At 33.7% G+C, this 22,500-nt stretch overlaps 1 protein-coding gene across 3 annotated transcripts in view; it reads right to left on the reverse strand.

Moving 5' to 3' along the window:
- MACROD2 (mono-ADP ribosylhydrolase 2) overlaps positions 1 to 22,500 on the reverse strand; it is a 2,318,796-nt gene that overhangs the window by 242,541 nt on the left and 2,053,755 nt on the right. For all 3 annotated transcript variants that reach the window (XM_074209420.1, XM_074209421.1, XM_074209419.1), the window contains exon 9: positions 4,241 to 4,322. In XM_074209420.1, coding sequence (XP_074065521.1) covers positions 4,241 to 4,322 — 82 coding nt within the window. The remainder of the gene's footprint in view (positions 1 to 4,240; positions 4,323 to 22,500) is intronic.

The raw sequence follows: 22,500 nt of genomic DNA on the forward strand, positions 1-22,500 counted from the left end.
CCAAGTAGTGGTTAAGAAATAGAGTAATGGATCAGTGTATTAGGAAAGGTTCAAAAGAAATGCTAATAAATGACTACTGTAATCTACTGTTTGACAAAATCAAAGACATTAGCTTTTGGGATAGGAACTCATTATTTGATATAAGTTATAGGAAAAAAACTGGAAAATAATATGGCAAAAACTGGGCATAGACCTACATCCCTATACCAAAATAAGGTCAAAATGGGTACAGGATTTCAACATAAAATACAACACCATAGACCAATTAACAGACTAAGAAATACTGTATCTGTCAGATCTATGGAAAGCAGAGAAATTTAAGACCAAGCAAGAAATAGAGTACATTATAAATTGCAAAATGGATGATTTTGACTACATTAAATTTAAAAGTTTTTGCATTAATAAAATCAATGCTGTGAAAATTAGAAAGAAACAGAAACCTGGGAAACAATTTTCACAGCTAAGAGTTCTGATAAGATTCTAACTTTTAAAATATATAGAGAATCGCATCAAATTTATAAGGTTACAAGTCACTCAATTGATTAATGATCAAAGGATATGAACAGACAGTTTTCAAATGAAGAAATTAAAGCCATGCACAACATATGAAAAAATGCTCCAAATCATTACTCATTAGAGAAATGAAAATTAAAACAACTATGAGATTCAACCTCATAACTATCAGATTGACTAAGATGGCAAAAAAGGAATACATTCAATGTTGGAGAGGTTGTGGGAGGATTGCGATATTAATGCATTGTTGGTGGAGTTGTGAACTGATGCAAACACTCTGGAAAACAATATGGATGTATGACCAAAAAGCAATAAAGATGATCATACCCCTTGACCCAAAAATACCATTACTAGGTCTATATCCAGAAGAAATTATAAAAAAATGAGAAAAGTCCCACATGTTCCAAAATATTCATAGCAGCTCCTTTTGCAGTGGCAAAGAATTGGAAATTGAGGGGATGCCCATCAATTGGGGAGTAGCTGGGCAAGTTATGGTATATGAATATTATGGAGTACTATTATTCTATAAGAAACCATGAATGATTGGACTCCAGAGATGCATGGAATGAATTACAGGAACTGATGCTAAGTGAAGGGAGCAGAACTAAGAGAACATTGTACACATTAACAATAACATTGTGAGTTGATTACTTCTCTCAGCAGTTCAGAGAGTTGGGACAACCCTAGAAGTCTGGTTATGGGCAATGTTATCCCCCTCCAGAGGAAGGAAAATCAAAACAAAATTTAAAAATCAACCTACAGAATCTAAATGATTCTTTTAAAAGAATATATATTTTTTTAATTTTTAAATGTTAAAACTTTTAAAATTTTCTCTTATGTATTTCTTTTCTGTTTCATGTTATTTTTTTCCTTTTCCCTTAATCCTAATTACTCATACAGAAAATTACTAATCTGTAAAATATGCATGCACAATATTCATCAGACTGTGCTCTGCTGAGGGGAGTGGGGTGAAGGAAGGGTAGAAGGAAATTGTGTAACTTAAAAATATGCATATGCATATGGATGAATGTTGAAAAGCTTTCATAACATGTACCTTGAAAAATAAAATATCAGTTGAAAAAAGAAAAGAGCATCAATAAAAAAGAAAAACATGTAGAAACTAAAGAAATTCAGATGGGAACAAAAATTATGTTACTATGCTAAATTCAGTATATATATATATATATACATATATATGTATATATATATAAACTTTTTAAAAAATACATAAAAAATTCAAATTCAACTCCATTTTGTTTTTTGTTTTATAGTTATATATTCATTTTTTACAACACTGTAATGAAAAAGAATATTAAAAAAGAGGTTTTTCTAACAACTAGCTATAATTTGGAGGAGAAATTCTATTTTGAATAGCACAAAAGTGCCACTTTCAATAAATTAATTTCACCAAAGATGTTTTTGTTATAAATCATCCACAAATTCATGTTATCTGAACTGAATTTATATCACTGTTTTTATCAAACAATCCATTAGAGATCTGGTTTTTCTTATATCACATATTTAGAATTTATAACTGAGTAGTGTCAATATTAAATAACTACTCAAAAAATTTTGTGAATTTTTTTGACATTTAGTTGTAATATGCTTAACATAAATATTCATTGGAAAATTTTTATGAGCATTATGTGTCTCTTAATTCACTGAAATGCAATTGTAGCATGATTTCAATAAAATTTCACTAGCTAAAGTATTGAGATGAATTTTAAAAATGAATTATAGTAGCAAATTTCATATAACACTAATTTGTTTACATCATTGATAACAGATTCAAGACTTCTAATATGGTTCAGGGGTTGGATTTTAAAAATACTTAAAGGAAGAATTAGAGTTAGCCTCTAGCTATTAGAAATAATCTTGATGGATGGATATTTATTAGGATGAATTATTCAAATGTAATCAGTGATTTAAAATTCTCCCATGTTAAAATGAACACATTGATTTTCACTTGAAAAAATGTGGTAGAGAAATCCAAAATAATCCCAATTCAAAATTTCAAAGGTCTGTTGATTATTCTGTGCTTTCTCCTAGGCATAAGGGTATTTCTATTACAGTAGGCAAGACAACTTTGTCATGTAAACATGAAATCCCACTGAAGAAATAAAATTTTTTACTGTGGCTTTAAGGAGAAATACAATGAGACAAATATCACTATTTTGAGTAAAAGATGCTGCAATTCAATACAACATTATTAGAGATTTATTTTGTGTTCTTATAACCTCTAAGGCAACATTTAAGAAAGCAACACATTTTTTTAAAGCTATTGTCCTCAAAGAGCATACATTCTAAGAAATTTACATATTTTTAGAAAAACATACATAGAAGACACAAAACCTGTCCTCAAGGAGTTTATAATCATTTACTTAACCACAATTAAGGAAATGCAATCCTCTATGGATTATAAAATAATCAATTCCCTGAATTTGTGTGTACTTAGATATTTCATTCAGCAATAAATAAATTGTAAACCATTGAGGATCAGCTTCAAATTACCTGGGAGGATTTGATTCTGTTTTATTTTGAACTAAAGAACTGATCCTCTTCAGTGGTAGTGTGAACATATTCTGGACTACTTTATCTTTCTTCCTCTAATCTCCTTGCATTTCCTGCTACTCTACTGTTTTAGTGTGATGGACTGCTTAAGAGGGGTAAGTTTGTTCAGGCAGTCATTCATTCATTCTCCCACCTGCCAAAGTCACCGATTAAATAAAAGGCCACTACTAATGGAAATGTAAATCTCAAAAGGATGCTGTCAGAAAGTCTGAACCAACAATGTGCAAGTTGGCTCAAAATTTCCTGGAAACTGCTCTTGCCACCTCTAATGAAGATGCTTTGTGCAATGTTATTTTAACAGTGCAATAAAAATAACAAGGCATTAAACAAGCCAAAGATTTAAGAGGCAGGAAAAGTAATTTTGGAGTAAAAAACTGATAGAAATAAACAGAATTTAACTAATGATACATTAAGTCAAAGTAAATCAATTACTCAAGTCTGCTTTCTTTAATATCCCTTAGGTTTTCTTAAGTTTTAAATAGATGTGGGACAGAAGATGAATGACTAACTGTTCCCCAAGTGTTCTGAGAAAAGGCTGATTTTCTCTATTTTCTTCCCTCCTTCTTTCCTTCCTTCCTTCCCTCCTTCCTTCCTTCCTTCCTTCCTTCCTTCCTTCCTTCCTTCCTTCCTTCCTTCCTTCCTTCCTTCCTTTTCTTCTTCTTCTTCTTCTTCTTCTTCTTCTTCTTCTTCTTCTTCTTCTCTTCTTTCTTCTCTCTCTCTCTCTCTCTCTCTCTCTCTCTCTCTCTCTCTCTCTCTCTCTCTCTCTCTCTCTCTCTCTCTCTCTCTCTCTCTCTCTCTCTCTCTCTCTCTCCCCCCCCCTCCCTTTTCATGTACAGTGTACAGGGACAACTGAAGTATTAAATCTCATTGAAAGTCTGAGTTCTAGTTCATGAAATTTTCCCAGCCTTTAATCCCAAGTGGAACTACTCCGGAATGGTGAATGCAGTCCCAATATAAATTAATGAGTATAGGTGTGGTGTAAGACTGGGCAAGCTGCTTGAGATGAATGTACATGGAAATTAGATATGTGATTTTTTTAAAGAGAAAAAATAATGGTAAGAAAATGAAATGTAGTAGACACAAAGACAATGGGAAATCATGTCAATGCTTCCTTTTAAGTACTTTCAAGTCAAAGCAAATTAATTATATTACATACCTGTAGGGAAATATTCGCTCATTTTCTTCTTGAAAATTTTGAAGTCAACCTCCAAGAAGACACAAAAGATGATCCGGTCCATCTATAAGAAACAAGAGATATTCATAATAAGAAACCTATGTCAAAATTTAGATAGTTTTGGGTAAACATGACCTTCTGATGTGAACAAATTTCATTGCATTTGTTTGTTTCTGTACTACATTTGTTTTTAACATAATAACTTCATTCAAGCATATAGCTGAATGTGATCTGAAGTAAATTCGACTATTTATGTATATGCTACCATGAGTTCTTTGGAGAAAAGGGTTATATAAATCTAATAAAAAATCATAAATGGCAATAAGTCACCTTGGAGTGGGTTAAAAATGAGATATAGTATTTTGACAAAGTAGGTAGTCTATTTGATAGAAACATCACATGAGAAGGATAACAATAAAATAAATGGGTAAGTAAAGAGCTTTGTTCAGTCTGCTTTTGTGAAAAAATGTATTTCCCGAACTTCTTGGTATTGCAGAATAGCTTAAAAAGCTTTCCTGCAGTTTAATTTACATGAAGTCATTTGCTTTCAACTTAATACACTCAAAAAGGCAACAGAAATAAAAGTTAATTAGATGACAGGGACATGAGGTCAATAAAACTTACAATATGGCACATACCAGTTGAAAATACAAATGCAAGTGTAAAAGTAAAACACTTTGTGTACAGACTCATTTTTTTAAACAAGATTTTCAATTGTGAAAGGAATTTATTTGAAAAAAATCTCAGGGAATAAAAAAAAAGAATTGCTGCTGAGACATTGCCTCCATAACTTCTATTTGTGTGTGCTTTTTTTTTTTTTAGATTTTTGCAAGACAAATGGGGTTAAGTGGCTTGCCCAAGGCCACACAGCTAGGGAATTATTAAGTGTCTGAGGTCGGATTTGGACTCAGGTCCTCCTGACTTCAGGGCCAGTGCTCTATCCACTGGCCACCTAGCCACCCCCCATGTGTCTGCTTTTGAATTTGTGACCCAATTTCATGTTCTGAAGAAGACAAAGGAGCATGTCTTTTGTATATGTTGTTGGCTACTTAGCAGTCATTAATAATCAACCAAATGATTCATCCAAAAACAAAAAGGAAAACCAATTAAAGCATCATCCTAAGGACATCCTAGGGACATATGATGCTCCATCTTTTGTCTCCACAAGTAACGGAATATAGAACCAAGCTGGCAAAGGCCTCTAGTTTCTATGACATTTTGGAGAGAGAGAACTGATACAGGTACAGGTCATAAACACTCCATAAAAGACCACTTCGATATTTGTCTGGGATCAAGGTCCATCTGAGACCATTCAGAATTGATTAAGAGTGAAATAAAATCTCTTGCCTTAAAATAGTATCATTCACCAAAGACAGCATTTAGCTGGTCTACCAAAGCTGCTCCAAATTAGAGTGTCCTTCCTCAAGGCACTGTGTTAGCATTGGAGATAAAAAAAAAACAAAGGATAATCCCTGCCCTCTAGGTGTTCACTATCTAATGGGGAGACAGTTTGCAAGAAAATATATTTAATAAAATAAATAAAAGATAGATAGGAAATAATAAAAAGATGGAAGGCATCAAATTAAGAGGGATTAGAAAAAGACTTCTGATAGAAGATGGGATTTTAGCTAGAAATGTAAGGTAACCAGAGAAACTAGGCGGAGGTGAGGAGGGAGAACACTGCAGGAATGGGAGACAAGCAGAGAAAATGATCAGCGCATGAACTGGAATATCTTTTTTTGTGGAATTGCAAAGAGGCCAGTGTTACTGGATTAGAGAACATAAGGTGATAGGAAGACTGAAAAGATAGAGGGACCAAATTCTTCTTATTTGTTTGTTTTTTTGCTTTTTGCAAGGCAAAGGGGTTAAATGACTTGCCCAAGGTCATACAGCTAGGTAATTGTTAAGTGTCTAAGACTGCATTTGAAATCAAGTCCTCTTGACTCCAGGTTCAATGCTCTTTCCACTAGGCCACCTAACTGCCACCCTCCCCCTCAGGGGCTAAGTTTTGAAGAGCTTTGAATGACAAATAGAATTTTGCTTTGATCTTGGAGGTGATAAGGAGCCACTTGGGTTTATTGAGTAAGGGAGTGACATGATCAAATTTGAGTTTTAAGAGAAACATTTTGGTGCTTAAATGAAGGACAGATTGAAGGGGCATGAGATTTGAAGCAGATTAATATGACAGTCCAAGTGTGAGGTGATAAGGGTCGGTATTAGAGAAGTAATGTTGTCACAGATACAAGGATAAAATGAATAACTCTTGGAAAAAGATTGGATACTATGATAGTAAAGAATTGAGGATAACTACTAGTTTGCAAGTATGAGGGAATAGAAGATGGTATTTCCTTTGACAGTCATAGAATTAGTGGGAAGGAAGTTGGAATTTAGGGAGAAAGATACCCAAATTGAATTTAATATGTCTACTGGACATCCAGTTTGAGGTATCTGAATGGCATTAGGAGATGCAAGATCAGAATACAGCAGAGAAATTAGGGAAAATTAGGGGTTTTGAAAATGATCAGCATTGAGATGATAATTAAATAATTAAATACATGGAATCTCAAGTGAACCAACCCTCCTTCCCTCCCCCACTTTCCTTCCACCCCCAACTCCATCAAGAAGTAGTATAGAGGATGAAGAGGAGAGATTTAAGGACAGAATTCTCTTTTTGTGTATCATATTTTTTGGAGGAAAGGAGAAGGAACAAAAATATAGGTAGGAGGAGAATCAGGAGAGAGTAGATATTAGAGTATCAAGAAGAGAGTGATCACATTTTTAAAAGAATAAGGTTTTCTTAAATCTGTCAAAGCTAAGGGGCCAGAAAGCTCATTTTCAGTGTGCCTAGAAACTGCAGCACATTTAACTTGTAAACACCAGCCTTATTGCTGTATTTCTCTGTTTATTTTTTAAATTCCAATATTACCTAGCCTATGGTCTAGTAATTTAATCTTACTTTTTAAAATACCATTAATAAAATAAAATGCAGATCTTTAGGAAATTTGTCATGCATACTTTCAGAGCAGTCAATTCATCATGTAATTATTCAACTTAAATTTAACCTAATTAAGCTATATAACTTTTGGAATTATTTTGAACTGTTGAGTAGATATTAACTTTATAAAGAATTCCATTTTACTTCACAGGCCATAGTATTGCATTTATTATTCATTTAAATATGACCCTTTTTTCAAAGCTAATTTTTTTATAAATCAAATGGGCAACAACTTTTAAATTCATCAACACAGATTTAAAATACATCTCTATAATATGTCAACAATTTCAAATATGAACATAGCCCTACCTAGCTAATGTCTTTTAACAAACTATGCCACTGTTTATGGCTTAGCGCCATTGTAGCAAATGGACAGTTCATTTCCAGTGTATGAAATTATAAGAGTTGAGAGTTATAGGGGGTAGCAGTATACCAGAATGTTTTAATTTCTTTTCCTGTTATTTCAGCTTAAAACTCAATATAATTTTTTTGCTTTACAATTTTAATTTTGGACAACTGAAATTTTTTTCAATAAACTATAATCAAAATATTGATTCATTTAGATAATGAAATAATATATAAATACTACTTTGGGCTAGTTGATCTTTGGTTAAAGTAATGTGTTGCTTTATTAATGGAGGTCATAGATTTCTGTCCCAATGAAATCATCACTAATCAAAATTAGCCACCACTGTTCCATGTTCATCTTTAAAATTACCAAGCAAATAAAGATTTTTTTGCATCTGTACCTTTCCCCCAATCATCCCTCTTCCCCCTTCCCCAGTTTTAATGACAGTGTTAAAGGGAAAAAATTTAAGCTTTTCTTCCTAGGAATCATCTTCAATAGGAAAGTATACATATGGAAGTTTTTCCTTTTCATTCTTGGAAGGAGGTATAGAAATAACACATCAGAACAACAAACTTTTTTATATATATGAGATATACAAAAAAATTTATAGAAAAGTTCCAGGAATAAATTAGTTCCCTTACCCCTAACTTCCTTCTTTAGTAGGTAAGGAAAAGAAAAGCAGTTATATTAAATGGCCTCACTTTATCTGTCTCCATTTAAAGAAAAAAAAGTTCCTTCATTATAATAGTTTACCAGTACAGTTTTGGTATTTAACAGGGTGTCAGTAAATTTCCTGTTCATGAGAAAGCTATTTCATCATATTTTTGTATGTAGAAATACTGTATGTAGGAATGTGGAATTGACATTCTGAAAGGGGTGCAATTTTCATGCATTGATTAAATTTTTTTTAATGTACACATTAGCAGGAAGCTTTGTGACAACTGTGTGATGTCTACAGTGGCCATTTAAAATGTTGAATTATCTGATAATACATGGCATGTACAGGTATGCCACAGCTTTTGACATGAAATGCATTGATTCACTATTTACTTATCTTTTGAAAGGCATCAAAAAATGGAACACTCACAATTTTAAAAATATTTGTTGTGCATGTAATTTTTTTCTTTACAAGTGTTAAGTATTCTCTGATGATGCAAATAGAAAAGTAGGCCTGATGTCATAAGTTTATTTTCTATATTTCTAACTATGATCATAGCACAAAGAATTGTGCTCCATATTATATTTAAAAATTTTGTCCATATAAAATCTTTCAGTGGATGAGCAGAATAAGACAATCAGTTAAAAACATAAATGAAAGGTATTACAATATTAAAATGGCCTTGTTTGCTGTAGCAATAAAATGAACAAGTGCAATGACTTTATTTAATAAAATCATCTTTCAAAAGTTGCTAATGTGCTAATCATCTAATGTTTTACTCTCTCTTGCTGTTGTTGCATATTACATTGAGTTTGATGAGTATTCCAACATTCCACAATGTACTGAGTTCACAAATCAGTGTAAACATATTGATGTGTTTACAGGTACTGTAAAATGCATGTTTCCCTGGAAAAAAAATCAAATAAAAAGAAAGTAACTTCTACTAAAAAAAAAAGAAGAGAGTGATCAGTGCGAATGGGAGATGTCAAGGAGACAAGGTAATTTGATTTGGCATTTAAGATAATTGATAAATGTAAAGAGAGCAATTTCAGTAGAATGGTGAGGTTGCAAACCAGATTATAAGAAATTAAGAAGAGAGGAAGAGGAGAGAAACAGGAGGAATCTATTATAGAAGACTTTTTAAATGGTATTTTATTTTTTCAATTGCAAGAAGATGCTTTCTACATTCATCTTTTTTTTTATAAACTTTTGAGTTTCACATTTTCTACCTTCCTCCCTTACCTCCCCCCTCCCCATGACAGTGAGTAATCTGATTTAGTTATACATGTGCAATCTCATGTTTAACATATTAAGACTTCTTTTTCAAAGGAATTTAGTCATAAGAGATATAGGATGATGTTTAGAATGGAAGGATTAAATAAGGGTTTTTCAGGAAGGAGGATATCTGGATAGGGTGAAGGTCCAGAGACAAGGTCCAAAGAACATTGAAAGCTTATCTCAGCTATATCTCTCAAATTATTGTGTGGATTAGGTATGTAATTTATCCTCACTAAACACTAGTTTCATCTTTTATAAAATGAGGGAGTCCACTAGGTTATCTCCACGTTCATTTCTAACACTAAATCCTATGAAATGGGATGGAGCCTGGCAAAAGATATTTTAATAGATAAACTAGGTTTGAGGAGGAGGATGGTGAAGCCAGGATATAAAGGTAGAGTGAATGAGATGACTACTATCACTTGGAAATCACTTGTCCTGGGGACTTTAGCTTTTTATTTCATTTCAATCTCAGTCATGATTCTGTATCTTGGTATCTTTCTGACTATACCCTTTCTCTTGTGATACAAAGTTTTGAGACTATAGACCTAAAGTTCATGGTTGTCAACAAGTTTCAGATTCTTCATTTATAAAATTAGGGATAGTGTATGTGACTTATGAGGCCCTCTCCAGCTTGAAAGTTGAAAGAAAATTTCTCTTTCTTACCACTTGAAGAATAAGTCAAGAGCATGTTCTTTTATTCTGTATAGATTATACAAGACAATAAATAGAACTGTGAAGAGAACATCTCAGGATAAGCAATATAAGAGGATATAATCTCAAAGATTTAAAAATTAAGATTAACCAGTTTATAGATATACATATGTGTGTGTGTGTGTGTGTGTGTGTGTGTGCTGTTGTTATACAAAATTATTTTCAGCTATATCTAATGTACTTTATTTGGTAAACTACAAAGGGTTCTAAAAATATCATTTGGTATAAGTAGTAATAATAGTAGTAGTAGTAGTAGTAGTAGTAGTAGTAGTAGTAGTAGTAGTAGTAGTAGTAAAGCATCAGTTACTCAATTCAGAAAACATTTACTAAGCATTAACAATTAATTGCAAGACAATTATCTCCTGAGGTTATAATGACAAAAAAACAAAAAAGTTCCTGTGCCTGAATAGTTTACTAGTTATTATGATAATCAATGATTACTAATTTACCACAGGGACATATATAAATAGATAAAATCAAAGTAATTCAAAATAATTCAAATCATCATTATCGATTACAATAATAATTTGGTTAAATAAGTATGATTATTAAGACAATCTGATTAAAACTAAAGTCTCTCTAGAGGTCATAGTACCATTGCCTCTAAATTTCCTTTTATCTACATTTTATGAGTTAAATCTCAATTTATCTTCTGTGCTAACTCACAAACTTAAAGGAATTATTTTTTATTCAAACATTTAGAAGATTTCATGTCTCTTTCTAAAAACAAATGCCCACCAATATTTCTCTATTCTTCTTGTTAATGTATCATTCTTCAAGTACATCTATAAGGATAGTAGTGTTAACTCAGTTCCCATGGTTATCTTCTCCTATGGTTGATGCTGGAAGAGCACTCAGTATTTAGGTCATATCTTAGTACAATGCTCCTTGAGTTCTGATCTATTACCCTACTCAAATGTGTTACAATCAAGAAAACTGAATGATGATAATGATGATCGTCATTGACTTTTTAACCAGAATGGGTTAGAAAGCTATCAGTAGATGATTTTTAGTCTACTGGCTTACAAAAACCCAGACTGAATCATCTAGACTATAAAGTGAATTATTCTAAAATATCGATATAATTTGAATGTTACAATGAAATGAATCCCAGATATCAATCCACTTTCAATTTAGATATGTATCAAGGTGTGTAAAATTATAGGACAATTATCTTTCTCCTTCCAAGTACTATAACTGATAATGCAGCTGTAAACCAGTATGTTGCCTCATATTGAGCATGCAGTCCATCAAGGTTCACCTATGCATCTTTATGAACCACTGTTCAACTCTGCCTTCCCCATTAAATATTTAGTTGTTCTTTGAACCCCAAATATAGGAACACAGTTAAAATATGACTAATTAGGTTCAGTTCTATGTTCTAGATTATTCATATCTTTTTGAATCCTGTTATCCAATGTTATCTCTTTCTTCTAACATATCATCTGTAAATATGAAGCAATCAGGCCTTCAACCAAGTTATTGTGTCAAAAAATAAAACAGTACAAGATTCTAAGATACTTCCCCACAAACTCAAGATAACATGAGTCCATTAATAACTATACTTTAGTCTGCTCATTCAACCAAGTTGAATTTCCCTAACTTTATTACTAGCTAGTTCTCAGTTACCTCATTAAGAAAATGAGGACCTGGACTAGGTGATCACTCATGTCTATTACAGATTTATTTTTTATAATACCATGATTCTTTTAAACTTAGATACAGAAAGGCCATTTTTAAAATTATCTCACTTACATCCTAAATAGGCACTAGAAATATTTGGCTCTATACAGATCTAAGAATGCTTGATTGGTAAAATAAAACCTTGTTCTTTTTTCTTCCATTCATGAACATCATTAGTTTCAAGATCAAGGTTTTCTCCCAGGCTTCATTGTCCTTGCAGCATGATTTTGTTGCCATTCACTGTTTTTAAGTGTCCCTGTAATGCAGAAAACTGCACAGATCATATACAGATCTGTTGGCTTCGGAAAGGAATTATAATCCTTTATTTGGCACTTCAGCCTCTGTTACCATGGAAATGCCTATGGTACTTGAAATTCAGCACTTTGATTTATTTTGCTTGGAAATCTAACAGCAGAAGATGGGCTGTGAATGTGAAAAGCTTTTATTTTAAAACAATTGAATGGTGCACTTTTTTAATCCATATGAGTTGTAATAAAAAAATACTGAGAAGCCTATCACACATAAAAATGAACTATATTCTATAACAACTATAGAAATTCTTATGTGGCAGCTATAGCCAAACTTTAACTTGGTCATGCAAGCTGGGATTAACCACTATGGTTCTTTTCTTTTCTATTACACTAATCATGAGTATTGACACTCTATTTACCTTCAGCGTCTTTCTGCCAATGTACTCTTTGCCAACACCTTTCAAGCCTTTTCAAGACCACTTGGTAATTTTAAGTGATGTGGAATGTATTGCTTTTCATCTGTTTTAATGTTTAGGACATGTGGAACCAGCCAAAGCCACAGCTGGACCAAAAGAATGCAGAATGAAATGGCTATTCGATTTGCTGTATGGCTGAGACTGATATGATTTCAGATGAATATCTCTGTATTTGGATCCAAACTCATTTAAACTGGAATTGGCCTGCGGAGGCCTACCCTAGCCCTTAATCAAGCCCAGGACCAAGGAGATTGGGTCAGGCATTCCAAGTTTCTCAACAGCCACATTGAGAATCTTGCTCTAAGTTTTTTGACTTCTCTTTTTCCTAGAGGTGGTCTCCTCTAGTAGGTGGTTGCCTATGGTTGGTTCAGTTATTTGATCTTTGTCTTTCTGGGATATTGTCAATAACTTAGAAATCAACGAAGAGAATGACAGAATTATAGTGTTTGAATTGTAATGATCATCTTATTCATTGTTCTCAAAACATTTTTGAGCTATCAATAAAAAAATTTTTTGAACATCACCCCAATGGTATTTGAAATTCAGCCCTTTGATTTATTTTGCTTGAGAATTTAATAGCAGAAGATAGACTATAAATGTGAAAAAGCTTTTATTTTGAAACAATTGCTTTTTTCTTAGACATTTTTAAAATCTGGGAAACCGATCACATATGAAAATGTATTTTAACATATTTGTACATTACACATATGTTTTATTGTACTAATAATTAATAATTTACACAAAAATAAGGAAAAGAACCATACCTTTTGGTCTTTTTTTTTGGCAAGGCAGTGGGGTTAAGTGACTTGCCCAAGGTCACACAGCTAGGTAATTAAGTATCTGAGGCCAGCCTCGAACTCAGTTGTTCCTGACTCCAAAGCCAGTGTTATTCACTGTGCCACCTAGTGCCCCCATACCTATAATCTTATTGTCATAGGTAACTCCCAGTGAGGAAACTTCCTCTATTAATATAGATCAGCATCTTCTCTGCAACTTAGTCTTAAAGAATTGTCTAAATGCTAAGATATTCAGTGACTTACTGAGAATCACAACATATATGTCAGAAGTGGGAACTAAGCTTTCGTGTTGGCTTCAAGACTGACTATAGGGGCGGCTAGGTGGCGCAGTGGATAAAGCACTGGCCCTGGAGTCAGGAGTATCTAGGTTCAAATCCAGTCTCAAACACTTAATTACCTAGCTGTGTGGCCTTGAGCAAGCTACTTAACCCCATTTGCCTTGCAAAACCTAAAAAAAAAAAAAGACTGACTATATACCCACTATGTTGTAATGCCTCTTTTATAAACATAAAAATACTTCAAAAAGAATGTTATAAAGATGAAATAATATTTGGTCATAGGGTCAAGAAGCATTGGGATTTATTGAAAAGGGGAATGACAAGGTAATACTCATATTTTAGAAAAATTACTTTAGTAGTTTTAAGAAGAATGAATTAGCATGGGAGAAAGGAATCTTGCCAGACAGACATCAACTAAAAGGCTATTCCAATCGTCCACAAGAAAGCTAAGAAAGTCTTGAATTAGGGTGGTGATTGTGCACATTGAAAGTGGTTGGGATATATAAGAGTAATTGGGGGAAGTGAAAATGACAAGATTTAAAAATTGATTGGAAGGGGAGATATAATTGGAGATATAATTGGAAGCTGTGAGAAAGAATGAGGAGTCAGAGATGATGCCTAGCCAATAAAGAAATCTTCAATGCAGACCCCAACTCATCAGTATCTCTTCACTTTGTTTGACTCATTCTACCCTACCCAATGAAAAGAGGGGAGGGCAAGTCTCTTACTAGTCACTGCCCCAGAATACTGTCTTTTAAGGAGTGCTTTGTATAGCTAAGAGGATAAAGGGTTACTTGCCCAAAGATACTTTACATAGTTGTTATATGGTAGGAAGCAATTAAGTATAAAACCTCTAATGTGTTGACAACAGCTAAAAAGCAAGAATCTAGTAGTTTTGCAAAGTGGAAAGAACTCCTGAGTGGAGAGGGATAGGTGGTTAATGGTAGGTATGGTTGTGTTGAACACAAGTTCCATGATTGACTATTATAAAGAGAGAGTAGAATTCTCTCCATCTTCCCATCCTCTGATTAGTTGATCTCAAGTTGGAAATTATCATGCTAGTCCATTGTTCTCATTTTAACATTCAGATTAACATAAATGGTTATCAGATGGGAAGAAATCCCAGGTTGCCTAACTCCCATTTCAGTATTTTATTCATATGTATAAGATAGTCTCTATTCCATTTTATACCAATATTTCCTCCATCACACCATTTACCTGTATGCCATATAAAATAGGCATATGTGTAGGGGAGGTAAAATATAATAACATGATTATGAAATGATATGACAATATAACATAATATAAAAATATAGCATAACTAATATAAAACAGTTATATGTTTAATATTGCTTTTATTATGTATATGTTAAATTTTATGTTATGTATATACATCAAGCATATTATGTATTAGTAATATGTACTATATATTAGTAATTATATGTACACTAATAATATAAAATAATTGGACACACATTCTTTGTATAGATAAATATAACAATTTACAGAGGTCCAACATAGACTCTCAGTCAGATAGTTTTAGTTACTGAATTACCCAAAGAATTTGGGATCATAGGATATGAAATTAAAAGAGATTTTAAGAGATCAAGTCCAACCCTCCTTATTTTACACATGAGGAAACTGTAAGTAAGATAAGGTGACTTTTCCTTGGCTTTGCAAGTAGCAAATGACAGAGCTAGGATCTGTACCAAAATCTTCCAACTTTTTCCCTAAATTATTGCTAATACATTTGGAGATGGGACTGGGGATGTAAGAAGATGAACTTAAGAGTCATAGCCTTTAAAGGTGAAAACCATATCTGCCATCTCCTCCTTTGTAAAATGAGTTAAGTCGGACTAAAGCTTGTAAAGATCCTTTCATTTCATGACCTAGGACCTCAAACCTATGTGATTAATATCAAGAAAGTAAACTTATATACTGAGATCAGAAGACTGCCTTCATAAAATCTGCATATATATAAGCAAAGGACCAATGCACTGTGGAGTTAGATTTTCTAGATTTTCCTGATAGATAGAGTGGAAGACCTGGAGTCAGGAAGAATTGAGTTAAGATTTGATGTCCCACATTTATTAACTGTGTGACTCTGGACAGGTCACTTAACCCTGCCTCAGTTTCCTCATCTGAAAAATGAACTAGAGAAGGAAAAGGCAAACTAGTCCAGTATCTTGTCAAAAACAACCTTCAAAATGGAGTCACAAAGAGACTACTGAAATAACTCAACACCAAGAACTGTGAAAAGGAAATGAATCATCTGCTTTAGCCCCAACGTCTGATCCAGTAAGACAGATATGTGATCATCAGTTACACAGTTGCTTTTTCTAAAATGAAAATATGTACTTTGTTCCACTGTATTAACAAAGATGCACTTTCAACCAAGAGGTTCTTCAAAGTTAAAAACTACTGGGTGACAGTGTTTTGTTCAACTTAGTGAAATTATGTCAGGGCCTAGATCTATAAGAAACACAAAACCCTCTCAATGTTGACTTTTTTTTAAGGAGAAAAAAAGGTAATCTTTCCACATCTTTCCTTTGATGAGAACAATAGTTCAATCACAAAGTGGCAGAAGAGAAGTTTAAAGACACATTTGTTTCAGCAAGATATCCGTCAATCTGAAGATTTTGGTTTTATGCCATATCAACATGATGACATAAGTTCCATTAATCTTTCTCAGCTTAATACTCACTGTCCCCCGAAGAGGGTTACATAGTGATGCATGTGTGGAATATCTGAAGTTGACCTCTATTTTTCACAGTTTCCAGTCACAGGGCAGCTGACACAGCCAAGATAATCCTGTATTCAGCGATACTGTGAGAATGAATGGATTCTGATGAATGTAATTTGCTACCTCAATGACAAATGGCAAATGTGTGGAGGTCTGGTATGCATGCAAATATTACTGTTAAATAAGGTCTGGTGAAGGACTATACTCTGTAAATATAGCGAATGGCCAATTTGACTGAAGGCACAGCCTTCCCGGAAGATAAGTTAACAATTTGTCCCCAGTTGTCTTTGTACCCTTTAAATGCACCTTTCTGATAGCAAGAGGCTGTATAGGGAAGTCTACAATAAATGAGTACAGATTACTTTAATTAAGGTTCAGGAGCTGAGAATTAAATCTGTACTCAAGTAGATTCTGAGAGCAGAGGATGGCTGTGAGCCACACTTGCATTATGACCATTACAAAAACCGCAATATGATGATGGTATTATTGATATAAATCAGGATGGCAAGGAGAAATAGAAGCATTTGGTCCTAGTCTACCCCTGAATGATCATGTGCAAGTCTCTTATCCCTGAGTCTTAGCTTCTTTATTTTAAAATATATATATATTCACATACACATACATACATGTACACATACACATACACATACACATGCATATGCATATGCATATACATATACACATACATATACATATACATCATATACATATAAGAAGGCTTAAACCTGCCTTTCCTTCTTTCTCTGTTCGTTTCCTTTCAATGTCAGGAGAAAAATGAGTAAAATTACCATAAAGTTGAGCAATTGCCATCCCCAAACCCAAGAGGGAGGACTTGAAAGGAAATTATACAGTAGAGTATAGGTAGTCACAAGTCACTTGTGACCAAGTTATATCTGGAAGGAACACCTACAACAATGAGATCATGGATCCATACAATTATTAGAGCATTTCTTCTCATATGTCTGGTACGAAGGTCTAATATTTATATACTAGTGCTTTGAAAAACAAAAAAAGTTTATGTAAATGTAAGGTTATTAGTATTAACATGTTATCAACATTTATATCAATTAGTATCTATACTTGTCAGCTAGTATTGATTACACATGAATGGGATTGGAGCTTTTTTAACACAGTTTCTCTATCAGAGGTAAATAGTTTTATCACATCTTCTGTCATCACCAAATTTCAAAATCCTTCCTAATTGTAATTTTGAAGAACTAGAAGGTCCTGAGCAATATTCCCCATTGAAACCACATTCCTAGAAGACTGATCCAAAATCAAAGCTTTCATTTTGATTAAAAATTTCTTTGGAAAAATCAATTGAACTAATATAAAAAAAGGAATGTCACACAAAAACTTTTTGGTGATGAGAATTTACTCAGTGATTCCACTTCAATAGATCTGTGATACCAATGTTGTGACATCTCTAGTGGAATTACAACCTGTTAATACTTCATTTTGTATACATTACAACCTACTAACAGCTTCTCATTTTGTGTACATTGGCTTATGTTCTATTGCAAATTCCATGCATGAGGTTCAATCAAAATGCAGCAGTACTTCTGGAATTTCTTGATTTTTGACCAAATAGATATGATTGGGAATTGTGACTTGTTAGTTTCTTATTCTTCACTCTCAATATATCACTAACCCACAACCCTTACTAGTCTTATTTGATGACATCATTTATGCTGCTTCTTCTGTGATCATAGATTCATGAAATTTTAATTGTAAGTGATCTTAGAGACCCTAAAGTGAAATTCCCTCAGTTTATAAATGAGAAAAGTAAGGCCCAAAGAGATTATTTTTCTTATCTGGAGTCACACAACTACCAAGTGTCTGAATTAGTATTAATACTGGGGCCTTCCTGACTCCAAACCCTACCCTGTCCCATAGATGCTTTAGCATCTAAGCCACCTACTCATACCCACCATTTGCCTCTTAGATGACTCACAGTTAAATTATTCAGAGACTGACATTTCATGACTCATATCCAAATTAATCTACTAGAAGAATACTGATATTAGAAAGATAAGGTTTTTCGGAGAGAATCATAGAATAATCAAAATCCCTGTGTAACAACTCAACCTCCCTCTCTCTCTCTCTCTGATTCACTTCTAACCTATGGTAGGATTACTGTCAATAAGGGGCGGGAAATTGGAGGGTTCTTGTAATGTAGATGATCCAATTTCTGGGCCTAGGCATTTCTGAAGGCAGAGTTGTAAGAAGACTGGGATCAATCCTGCATCTATTTATTTATTTGTTTGTTTATTTATTGAGCAGATTTACAAACAAATGACTTTGTCCTTAGCTGCTTTTGTTCTGTAATTGCTAAAGTCATGTCTCTTTGTCTATGAACTCAGTTCAAAGATTCAGATGAGCTGTAATGGATCAATTTTTAGAAATTCAACTCTTGTGCTAATCAGTGATCTAGTCTTATTTCAAAGAATTTAGCTGACCTGGAGGATGTATGTGAACACAAAGGGGTGGGACCCTATCACCATTATCTTTATATGCCACCAAGCTATCCTTCAAGGATGTCTGGTTTGCCACTCAGAATGCTTTCTGGCACCTGGACTACAAACAATAAGAACTCCTTAGTCTCATGAGAGAAGGAAAGGTGGTCATTGCTAGTCCCGATTACCAAACTTCCAAACAATCATGTTGTTCCCTATACCATAGATATTTAAAGAATTTTATTGACCCAATCCCATGATATCATCTACCCTGTTTTGTTCTTTGTTTTGTTCTCTCCAAAACTGATAAAAATGGAATTGTCCTTTTTTCTCAATCTTTGAAACAAATGAAAATAATCTACTGACCCATTTGTTGGTAGGCAGCATACCCTTTTTAATAAATGTTATTTTGTTCAGAGAATGGCTTCAGTTTACCCTTTTGTAAAGTTTCAAATGTGAGAGTTGTGTTCCTGACCCCACTGAGTTGTAGCCAGAAGCCCCTGTCTCTCCTTCACTTTTTATTTCTGTGACCTCACATCTCTTTTCCTTTCTCCCCCATAGTTCTACTCACCACTACATACACCAGTTGGTTGCCCTATTATCAGCAGGTGAATTAGCTTGACCTCTTGAAAAGGCATTTTTTTCCCTCTCTTGAAAGATAAAAAGGCTTAACTTATGAGAAAATGGGTCAAAATCCTCACCTTAGCACTCCTTGTTGTAATGATTGTCTACCCTATTCACTTCACAAGAGGAGCTAAGTAGTATTTTATTTTAATCTTAGTCTTTTTACAGTGGATTTTTTTGTTCTTTAAGTGCTAAAGTAGTTGTTAATTGGATTTATGGTCCATGAATGCTTATTGGGCAAAAGTGGATAGAGTGCTAGATCCAAAGTAGGAAGATCAAGTTTGGATTCTGATTCAGAAATGCTCTTTTTTTTTTTTCAAGGCCAATGGGGTTAAGTGGCTTGCCCAAGGCCACACAGCTAGGTAATTATTAAGTGTCTGAGACCAGATTTGAACCCAGGTACTCCTGACTCCAAGGCCAGTGCTTTATCCACTACGCCACCTAGCTGCCCCTGAAATGCTCTTACTAGCTGTGTGTCTTCCCAATCTACTTCACTTCTTTTCTGCCTCAGTTTCCTTGACTGTGAACCAGAAATAATAATTTTACCTACCATTTTCCATAATGTTTATTTCTTTTCTTACCTATTGTATTTTAAAACTTGAATCTAGGCAGCTGGTGGCACAGTCAATAGAACACATAATCTATAATCAGAAGACCTGAATTCATATCCAGCCATAAACACTTACTAGCACTGTAGTCCTGGGCAAGTTATTTAATCTTTGTTTGCCTCTGCTTCCTCATCTAAATATGGGGAATAATAATAGTTCCCCCTCACAGGGTTTTGTGTAGATAAAATAAAGAGTTTTACAAATCTTTGAAAACTTTTTAACACTATATAAATGTCAGCTTCTGGCAATTACATTAACTTCCTTTAGGCTTAGCCTATTGGAGAAGGAAATGGCAAACTTCTCTAATATCTTTGCCAAGAAAACCTCAAATGAGGTCAAAAAGGAAAAGTCAAAAAGGGCTGAACAACATTGATAAAGCCTTAACCTACATGATAGATGGGCATAGTGCACCAGCTCTGGAATCAGAAATAGCTAAGTTCAAATCTAGCCTCAGATAGCCATGTGACTCTGGGCAAGTCACTTAATTCTATTTGCCTCAGTTTCCTCAACTGTAAAATAAGCTGGAGAAGGAAATAGCAAACCATTCCAGAATTTTTGCCAAATGACCCCATATGCATCACAAAGAATCATACATGGCTAAATAATAACAAAAATAAGAACATTATATAGATTCACCTCATTATTCATTTTCAATGCTTGTATAAGATGACTACAGATAAAACTAATTATATGGATTATCTTTGGAACTTCATATTATAGTCTGGAATATAGGCAAACAGTAGGTTTTTCTTCTTGAGACAGTTGGATTGAACCTTTGAATGATGATGAATTTATGTAATAGATTCTGCCATGTTTTAAGATTTAATCAAGTCATCACAATGCCATATACATCTTGAGACCTTAAATGGATAAAGGAAAATTCTTTTCCACTTAAAAGCTATACTATCCATCTTTATGATGAAAACTAGGATCTTTGAATTGCATGCGTCCCCTTGTTTGATACCTTCCTTGATATTAATCAATAAGGATCTTGAAAATGGCCAGGCTGACCAGATCAGCTGTGTTGAGCTACACTTTGCTATCATTAGAGACATAACTGTATCCTTACCTGAATTACTGCTAAGAGTCTGTTCATATTCACTAATGTAGCTTAGCATTATCTAATTGTAGAGGGGTGGGGAAAGAGTTCTTTTCAATCCTATTCTCCTGAATACCCCTTTTTAAAGCAATACCCTGCAGAAACATAACCCAGATAGAGAGTCTCATTTCTATTTTTCAGTCTAGTTCCAGGATCATACTTTAAAAGAAGCTTTTTATTCTGGTTTCAATTTTGCTGAGGAATTCTATTTTAAAAGAAACATTTAGGAAAATGGTCCACATTACATTTAAGCAGCTTCTCATCTGTATGACCATATCAGCCAGTGATGGAAGAGAAGGAAAAAGGATAAGATTACAGTTGAGCTGCAGTAATGGAAAAGATTACACTGGACCCATAAAAAGTCCCTCTTCTGATATTTTAATTTCCTTGTCAAGAGTCACTGTACATGATTCTCCTGGTCCTTTGAAGAGTACTAAGTCTGTTCTTATTTGCAACCTTGGCTATAGATTACATTTTTTAAATCTCCAAATTATCAAAAGGAAAAATATTTCATATATATGAGATATTTTTCCATATACTTCATATGTACATATATATTTACATACATATATGTATTATATATATATATATATGTATATATGATAAAAACCAAAACAGGAAAACTAACCATATTACCAGTGTATATACTGATGAATTTGAGGGTATTTATATCCATTCTCATAAAAGCTTAAAGGGCATCTTTGCATTTTGAGATTGCTTCTGGGTACATAAAAATCTTGACTTTTTTTTTTAATAGGATGCTTCAGTGCCTTTTACAAGCCCAATTCATCTGTCATTGCTCCATGACAGCCTGACTCAGATCCTTCTTTTTTCCTCTGGAGAAGTTAGTCTTCTGACTTTTATTCAACTCCATAAGAGAAAGCAGTCATGTAAAAACTCAGCATTTATTTGAACACGGAGCTAGGGACTCATAGAGTCAAGATAATTTCTAAATGCATTTTGTGCCAAACAAAATCGGCACTGTTTCCAATGACAGGAAAGGACAGTGTGACAATTTTGTGTTCTGCTGTTTCTAGCCCCTATCTTGCCCCCTGTTCCCTTAAATTGAGCAGACACTGTACTAGTCATGGTTCCTTTGCCTCAATGCTCTTCTTTGTAATTTGGAGTAGAGAGAAATTCAGTAAGTGACATAAAATTACCCTTCCAGTGATAGAACTATTGTTTATAAAGACATCCATTTTATGCTAACATTAACCCAGCTGCAACTTTCTT

The sequence above is a fragment of the Macrotis lagotis genome, chromosome 1, assembly GCF_037893015.1.
Source record: "Macrotis lagotis isolate mMagLag1 chromosome 1, bilby.v1.9.chrom.fasta, whole genome shotgun sequence".
In the NCBI taxonomy this organism is placed as follows: Eukaryota; Metazoa; Chordata; class Mammalia; order Peramelemorphia; family Peramelidae; genus Macrotis; species Macrotis lagotis.